At 43.3% G+C, this 9,301-nt stretch overlaps 1 protein-coding gene across 2 annotated transcripts in view; it reads left to right on the top strand.

The window, feature by feature from the left end:
• Positions 1-9,301, top strand: part of RANBP10 (RAN binding protein 10) — a 51,648-nt gene that overhangs the window by 36,278 nt on the left and 6,069 nt on the right. For both annotated transcript variants that reach the window (XM_079987884.1, XM_079987885.1), the window contains exons 6-10: positions 1,872-2,056; positions 3,629-3,741; positions 4,835-4,943; positions 6,497-6,645; positions 8,734-8,929. In XM_079987884.1, coding sequence (XP_079844010.1) covers positions 1,872-2,056; positions 3,629-3,741; positions 4,835-4,943; positions 6,497-6,645; positions 8,734-8,929 — 752 coding nt within the window. The remainder of the gene's footprint in view (positions 1-1,871; positions 2,057-3,628; positions 3,742-4,834; positions 4,944-6,496; positions 6,646-8,733; positions 8,930-9,301) is intronic.

Here is a 9,301-nt window from a genome sequence, read left to right on the forward strand (position 1 = left end):
GAATGTTTCTTGCTGAGAAAAAGTGAGCAGCATATGTAAGGACTTCATAATATTCCCGATAAAGTACCTAGATATTCAGAGCATGCTTGACCATTGCTTCTCACTAAGGGTACTGGGTTTCAGATTTATTTATTTTTTAAATTACATTTATATATCACCTTTTCCTCAAAGGAACTCAAGGTGGTGTACATGGTTCTCCCTTCCCATTTTGTCCTCACAACAACCCTGTGAGGCAGCTTAGACCTAGAGACTGGCTGGCCCAAGGTCACCCAGTGAGCTTCATAGCTGAGTGAGAATTCAAACCCTGGTCTCCCAGGTCCTAGTCCAACACTCTAACCATTACACCACCCTAGCACCTGGAAGGGAATGCAAGAAATGGATCTTCTAGCTAGCAAAAAGAAAGCAGCACAGCAAGGTTACCTGAATGAAGATAAGGAATAGAAGGGAATATTGGGGAAGGTCGTAGCTCAGCAGTAGAGCACATGTTTGCATGCAATTGGGAAAAGACTTCCTGGAGATCTGCTACTGAGATACTCAGTACTGAGTGTAGACAGTACTAAGCTAGATGGGGCCATGGTCTGACTTGGTATACAAGGTGGCTTCCTATGTCGCTTTCCACAAAAATATGGACAAGCTCACTAGAAGGTGAAGTGTAAGTTATTAGGGAGGTCAGACGAGTAATTTGGAATGAATGTACAAGATAGATTAGAAAAGCACAATTCACTGCCTGGCATGACTTTTTGGAAAGGAAATGTAGATACAGTGGTACCTTGCTTTTTGAATGTAATCCATTCCGGAAGACAGTTCGAGTTCTGAAACATTTGAAAACCAAACAATAGCCAACAGCTAGGCCTCAGGATCTTGCACTCAGCAGAAGCCGCGTGGTATGTTTGACTTCCAAGGCCTGTTTGAAAACAGAAGCATTTACTTCCGGGTTTACGGCGTTCGAAAACCGAGGTACCACTGTATGGGCTAAGTATCTTACTTACCTCTTAAAGCCTTGTTTTGTAATTATTTGGTATATAGGCCTTGTGACAGTAATCAACGCTGCTTTCTCTTAGTTGCGGGTATGTTTTTCCTCTGCTGGTATAAGGCCATTTGATCCCTGTATGTTATTTAGAGCTCACCTGTGATTGTTGATTTCTATTTTGATTGGACTGGGAAATACTGCTTGCCTCCAGATGCTGAAAGCTCTCTTTCAGTTCTCCATAGTAGCTTTGCTTTATCTAAGCTGTCTTTTTCTTTCTTTCTCAAAACTGTTGGTGCTGTTAAAGCTCTATCCAGCACACATTGCTTGTACCTTTCTTAGAGGCACTTAGAGGATATGTTTACAAAGTATTTTTGCCATAGGTAACTACAAGCACGAAGGTAAAATGTTGTGGAGGTTCTGGAGTAGCTTTCATTCTAGTCTTGGAAGATTATGAGTACATATTCTGTGACTGTCATTAAGGCAAATGATCCTTCCTCCATTCCCACAGTCCGTTTTTAGGAAGACTGAAGTCCCTGGGGAAACTTGCAATCTGCAAACTCATGCAAGGATTGACATGGAGCCATGTGTGTTTAATTTTGCTCTCTCACTTCCCAAACTGCTCTTGGAAGTCACAAAGATTCAGTAAAACCTTATAGCTATGTCATAAAGGGTTGGGGGTTTTTTGCTAGTTGGTTCCTCATATATTGTGTTTGGTTTCTTATAAATTGCTCTGCATAGTGCTCGTCACATCTACCTAATCTGGAGGCTTCATTTGAGCTTCCTCTAAGATTAGCACCCTTGCTTGTTTTCAGCTGATCCTTGGAGGCTCAGAGAAAAATGTATGTTAGCTTTCTTCCCAAAAAGGGCCCTATTTTTTAACTGGGGTTTCTTCTTTTGGCAGGCCAATTTATATCCCACTGTGGGGCTCCAGACACCCGGAGAGATAGTGGATGCCAACTTTGGGCAGCAGCCGTTTGTGTTTGACATCGAAGATTACATGAGGGAGTGGCGAGCAAAGATTCAGGGCACCATTAAGCGGTTTCCCATAGGTGACCGGCTAGGTGAATGGCAAGCCATGCTACAGAAGTGAGTGGGAGCATTAATTTCTTTTTACTTAGAAGCTTCATTAAAGAACATCAATTGCTATAGAGTGGTCTGCTTATAAAGTACGTCCTGCACCCCTCTTCGTTTATGTTGGACAATTTTTGTGTGTGTTAAAGTTCCTTAATGCTAATGAGGAACAAAGAGCTTACTGTTTGCTCTGCACATGTGTATCGTTTTTAAAAAACAAAAACCTGCACAAATCTCATTTTCAGTAGCAATCTCAAGAGTGGAGGGCTGCTTTCAGGAACTGTCTGGCTTGATTGCTTTTTAGCCTGTCTGAGGACAAGTCACTGGCAAATCACTGAACCAGATGCGGAGGGAAAGGCGATGGTTTGGAGAAGCATTACAGCTTCTATATCTTTGTGTCCCAGACAGAAATGAGGGGAAATGAAGCACAGAGCTCCAGAGCACAGAATTTGAAGTGACCAAGAATCTGATGTCCCCTCTTCCCAGAAATTTTTTTGGATGAAGCTTTGCAAAATCAACAGGCAGTTGACCATTGGTTGTGAATTGTAGACCACAACACCTGGAGGGAAGCATGTTACATTCCAGAGGACAGGGGTGCTATCGCTTTGGATTTTTTATATATTTTGACATATTTTTATAATGCCCTTTGATTATTTTTGTAGAGTGGTTTACAGAACAGTGATTAGTGTTCTATTATATATGACTTTCAAAAAGGATTAGATAGGCTTATAGGACTGCTACAGACCTCAGTAAGACAGGCAGTGTATTTAATGGTTCATTATAGGATTTCCAGTAAATTGGTCCAGGGTCACTTGCTGTTCACCTACATTAATACAGTATCATTTTGAACATCTTATGCAGTGATACTAAAAAAAAATGTTTGCAACATTAATGTAGGTTTCCTTCACCATAATGCATGCATTTCCTGGGTGCTCTTTAATAACAGTTTGACTGTTCATACCCAAGCAGAAGTTGATCTCTTCCCTTTGGCTAGCCTAACTCCTGTGTTGCATGTGCGAATGTACCAAGAGTAGTGTCTTCTGTTCCCTTCCCAAAATGCTTTTGTTCACCATATAAGAGTGTGACATTTTCATTGTAGGAAGCAGGGCCAAGGACAACTCTGGGATACACCGTCTGACTTCAAATTAATGTGATCCTCCCAGATATATTTTACTGCAGGGATAGCCAACTTCCAAGAGATTGTGATTTACTCACACAATTAAAAACTGGCAGTGATCTACCCCTTTTTGGGGGGTCCTGGTCAAAGTTGCTGAGCTTTTTTTAGGGAGGCAAATCCCGTTTATTGGGGGGATCAGGGCAGGGGAATAAATAATAAGTCGCTCACCCCAAGAGATTGCTAATGAAACAGTCAACATTGCAGCGACAGCTCCGTCTTCCGGCATAGCAGTCTAGGGGGTGGGGCCAGATAGAGGAGTCAGTGATCATCCACGATCTACAAAAACCTCCTGAGGATTGACCAGTAGATCATGATCGACCTGTTGGACAGCCCTGCTTTACATCCTTGCCATGGCTCTGTGCTGACAGAGATACCCATTCTACAATTTGCTTTCTGTATTCTCCCCCCAGTATGGTCTCTTCCTATCTGGTCCATCACGGGTACTGTGCTACAGCAACTGCCTTTGCCAGGGTGACAGAAAGTACAATCCAGGAAGAACAGATCTCTATAAAGAACAGACAAAGTAAGTTTATTCTTACAACTTCCTCACAACTTTCCCTGAAGACTTGAGAGACAGCCCTTCCTGCCTGCAGCACGACTTCAGTCCAATATCCACATATTCAGATGCCAAATGGAAGTGGTTACTAGGTAGAACCTCAATATCCTGCACAACTTCCCTTGGGTCCTCTTCTGTGGCTGCCAGTGTTCCAATGTCTCATCATTTCCCCCCCTCATCATGCCACTCCCAAACCAAATGTTTGGTTTGAGAACTTTAGAAGCAGGATAGTTTACTCAAGGAAAATAGGTACTCTTTTATTATTTAATCTGCCAAACCTATATTTTTATAGGTTATATTTCTATTTTTTTAAATGCATACATAAAAAAAGCCTTGCATGTTGTCTTTGGCCTTCCTTTGCAAAGAACTCACTGCTTTGGGTACAGAGTTATACCTCTAACTCCATGCAGGATTTATGGCACATGAAAGACCACTATCTTCTCTCAATTGCTGAATTACTAATATTTATTTGCAATATTTATTGATAATCTTTCTGCTATAAGAACTCCCATAATGGTTCACAATGAAAATAAAATCATTTTATGTGGGGGGTTTTCCTTTTGCCTCTTAACAAGTTCTCAGAGTAGCTTTCATATAAAGTAATGTAAAGCATCAGTAAACAACTATCAGGTACAAAGTTCACACATCAATAAAATTAATAAAATCAATAAACCAACAGGAAGCAGCATGAAGGTATTGCAACATCAGCAGATAAATCAGTATTACTATTCAGTTAAAAACTTAAGACAAGAATAACACTTTTTATCCGACACCTAATAATCTGCAGTTGGCACCAGGTGTACCTTCTGGGGAAGAAATTCCACAACTGGGGTGCCATCACACTGAAGTCCCTATTTGTGGTCACTTTTATCTATCCTCTGAAGTTAGGAGTATCTAGAAAAAGGCCTTTGAACATCATCTGCAATTACTTAGGTTCATGTTCTTCAGGTATTCAGATAGTCCAACATTTTTATTGCCTGTCTACCTATGGGATTATATGCCGCCTGTCATTATAGGCAATCTTACTGTTCCATCCCAGTGATTCTGCTTTCATCTGCAGGAATACAGAAGCTGGTCTTGGCAGGAAGAGTGGGGGAAGCCATTGAAGCCACACAACAGCTATACCCAGGACTCCTAGAGCACAATCCTAATCTCCTTTTTATGTTGAAGTGAGTACATCCAAATCCTTTCAAGTACAGTAAGACCTGCAATGTGAGGAACATAAGAAGACAGAGGCTTATACTGGAACTACTGGCTGTGATCTATCAAAACGAGTCTAATGATACAATGATACAAACATTCCAGGTTTTTACTTTGTCAATTACAATTAGAAGCTGTCAGGAGAAGATCACTGCACTTTGAATGGTGGTTAATAAATTTATTAAATGAAGGAAGAATAAGTGATGTGTAGTGCTGAAAAGGTGACCCCATTGGTTAGGGTAGCAGGCTTGAGCCACATTCCAACTTATTCCAGAAGAGCTGGGGATGGCAAATCATCCAGTGAAAGGTTGCTTTACCTATAGAATGATGCTTTAAACATCTCTCTATGTTAAGACATTATTTGCAATGGCACCGTTTTCCTCCATGGTATCGTTCCTTGTCCTTCTCTGTACTTCAAAACATGCATTCAGACCTGAATTGCTTGCTTTCGTTATTAACACTCATAAAACACCTAACATTTTTAATTGCTGTACAAGCTCACAATCTAATAATCTAGTACAGGTAGATCATCTGGTTGTAGTTCATCAACATCTGGAGATCCAAAGGTTTCCCACACTGGATCTAGTTGGTCATACTAAGTAGTGGTCTGAACCTATACCACTTTCACAGAGAATCAACTTTTTTTACTCTAAACACACCTGTGATTTTAGAAGTGGCTGTCTGCAATGATGGAACATGGAACAAGGTGCTAGGCTTTGCTGTATCTGTTCCTTCAAAAGTGAACTATAAAAGGGTCTTGTAATTAATTAATTAATTTGATGCCAAAGTAGGCTTCTAAGCAGCTTATCAGTATAGAAACTTGTCTCATTTCTTCTTCATGGTTCTCTTATTAACACTTGCTGCACAATTCTAATTCTTTTCCATGAGAAGCAAAGCTTAAGGGTGACTGGTTGCTCCCAGTGTGAAGCCAAAATGCTATGGCTCAGTGGTAGAGCACATGCTTTGCCTACAGAAGGTCCCAGATTCAAGCGCTGGCATTTCCAGGAAGGACTGGGAAAGACCCCTGCCTGAAACACACCCTGGATTAGACAATACTGAGCTAGATGGATGACTGGCCTGACTTGGTGTAAGACAGCTTCATGTGTTGACCTTATCTACTAGCTCCAGCTCCTGAAGAATACTAATTCAGCAAGAGAGAAAATTTTCACTCGTTAGTGCCACTTTCAGACATTTCAGTAAAAAGATTTTGCTCTGTGGCTGGAGTGGTTTCCTGTCTTGGGAAGGGGCTTAACATGTGTCTGTTCCTTTATACTGGGCTTTTGAATGGAACATTAAATTCATGCATCATCTTGCGGGTGACATCTCTAGCTGAAAACTTTGCTTTCGACACTAGAATGCTGCTTTTCTCATCTGGGTGTTTCTAAAGATCCTTGTTTGTTCTAGGCTGCAGCTACTAATGGGTGCTAAAATGCTTGCATGTTTCTCATGATCCATTGCACAGCATCCATTGCTCTGGCATTTTGTGTTTCAAAATTTTCTCTTCCTCTCTCCTTGCACACAGGTGCCGGCAGTTTGTGGAGATGGTGAATGGAACAGACAGTGAAGTACGTTGTTTCAGTGCCCGCAGCCCCAAATCCCAGGACAGCTACCCTGATTCCCCCAACCTAAGTCCAAGGCACGGCTCTAACAATTTGCACATTCACAGCACTGGTAAGTGTTGATTACTCTGCTAGGAAATCAGTTACTTGGCTTTCTTCTACAGAGCACTCTAGCAACATTCAGGCCTTCTGCAAATGAACCCTAACCCTTTTAGTACTTTTCCAGCTCCCTGCCCAATGGTACTTATTACACAATGTGCACCCATAATGAAGCACTTGAGATGTTTGGGGAGAATTCTTGGTGTGTTCACACCTCACTCCACTTGTTAGGAATTCTCTCCCTGTACTGTGAGCAGGTGGCGCTGTGGGTAAAACCTCAGTGCCTAGGACTTGCTGATCACATGGTCGGCGGTTCGAATCCCCGCGGCGGGGTGCACTCCCGTTGCTCGGTCCCAGCGCCTGCCAACCTAGCAGTTCAAAAGCATCCCCGGGTGCAAGTAGATAAATAGGGACCGCTTACTAGCGGGAAGGTAAACGGCGTTTCTGTGTGCTGCTCTGGCTCACCAGAGCAGCTTCGTCACGCTGGCCACGTGACCCGGAAGTGTCTGCGGACAGCGCTGGCTCCCGGCCTATAGAGTGAGATGAGCGCACAACCCTAGAGTCTGTCAAGACTGGCCCTTATGGGCAGGGGTACCTTTACCTTTTTTACTGTGAGAGAAGAGCCAAAGCTCAGGAGGGTGTGGAGAAGTACTGTCCTATAGGCCTTACCACTGTGTTCATTCAGTGCCCTGTCTGTACATAGGAACATAGGGAGCTGCCTTATACCGAGTCAGACCCCTGGTCCATCTAGCTCAGTACTGTCCATGTTGACAGGCTGTAGCTCTACAGGGGCTCAGGCAGGGATTTCCTCAAACCCTACCTGGAGAGGCCAAGGATGAAATCGGGGATCTTCTGCATGCAGAACTATGGCCCTTCCCCACTGTAGGTTCTGTAGGCCTACAGGGAAGGCCAAACTAGAAATGACCTTGACGTGTAACTGGATATCCTGTCTAATTTTAAACTTTAAAAAAAGTCAACAGGGGAAACAGGCATTCAGTTAGATCAGGGCCACAACACTAAAGGATGGGGCTGGGGCCAAACTTTTCCTCTTGTGCCCTTTGCCCATTTTAAAACTCCTTCCACTTCCAAGAAGAATTGTCTCTTAAGTGTTTTCCTAATAAGGAAGATAGCAGGAAGAGAGAGGATAGTGTCACCTCCTCCCAGCACCACAGTCTTGATCAGAACCCACACACAGAAATGTAAGTAAATGGCAGATCCATGGGTGGGGTGAGAGAGGTGTAAATCCTCTGGCCTTGCAATGCTGTCTCGGGGATCACAGAATTGCTCCTTAAGGTGCTTGTCTTTAGAGGTATTGTCCAATATGGATGTCCATGTCACATAACCATTGCATTAATTAATATCCATGTTGCTTAGGCACATTCCTCATACCATTTTATCTTGCCAGTGCCTGTCTACTGATAGCAAGTACTTGGCCACTTGCCTTTGCCTGGATATGTGTGTTCTGTGCACATTTCAGTAAGATGTATTGGGGTGTGTGGTTTTCAGCTTCGAGTAAGCATTAGATCAGACCAAGGTCTTGCTGCTTGTGGTTAGCAGCATCAGAAATAGGGACTAAGTACCATATATACTCGAGTATAAGCCGACTCGGATATAAAAAGCCAAGGCACCTAATTTTAGGACAAAAAACTGGGGAAACTTATTGACTCGAGTATAAGCCGGTTCAACACACCACAAACTTGGTGGTGGCGGCAGCGGAGGAGGAGGAAGAACAAGCAGCCTGAAAGGGCTGCTTTTGGGCTGCTCGTTCCTCCTCTGCCACTGCCAACAGTGGCGGAAGAGGAGGAAGAACAAGTAGCTCGCTTCGCTGCCGCCACTGCCAACAGGGACAAAGGCAGAGGAGGAGGAAGGTGCAGCTCAAAAGGGCTCCTTTCTTGCCGCTCGTCCCGCCGCCACCGCCTGCCTCACTCAAGTATAAGCTGAGGGAGGCTTTTTCAGCATTAGAAATATGCTGAAAAAGTCGGCTTATTTTCGAGTATATACGGTAGTCTAAGGTGGACATTGAAGTGGGTTTGTCCAGATCCCCTTGCAACATTAAAACAGAGCAGGGGCACCAGTCCTCATTCTTTTCCTTCTGTTTCAGGAGCGGACAGCCCAAGCTGTAGCAATGGAGTTACTTCCATAAAAAACAAACAGAGCCACTGTAAATATCCAGCACTGAGCTCGTCGTCATCATCCTCTTCCTCGTCATCCCCTTCATCGGTGAACTACTCAGAGTCTAACTCCACAGATTCCACCAAGTCCCAGCAGCACAGCAGCACCAGCAACCAAGAGACCAGGTAGCACAGAAGCGCTCTTTCTAGTGAGAAGTGTGTAGCAGGCAGCTGTAACAGGGGGTGGAAACTGATGTAGCGTCCTGCTTCTTATGCCTAGTCATTTGCAAATGCAGAAGCAGCAGACACACACACACACACACACACACAAATCCATTTTCCTGACCCAGTTGAATTCCCTTTCAATATAATTTGACACTTGTGTTAATCACAGCAGTATATACATTTTATAATTTCAGTCTGAAAATCCACCAAGAACTTCTGGTTGATGTGCAGTGTGCTTTAATCCTCACTGACGCTGTCTTTCCTGTTAGCTATTCCTCTCATTCTCCCAGGCAGACTCCTTTGCTTTCTAAGACCTTCTTTTTTTCCACACAG

The sequence above is a fragment of the Podarcis cretensis genome (assembly GCF_951804945.1).
Source record: "Podarcis cretensis genome assembly, chromosome: 8".
NCBI classification, from domain to species: Eukaryota; Metazoa; Chordata; class Lepidosauria; order Squamata; family Lacertidae; genus Podarcis; species Podarcis cretensis.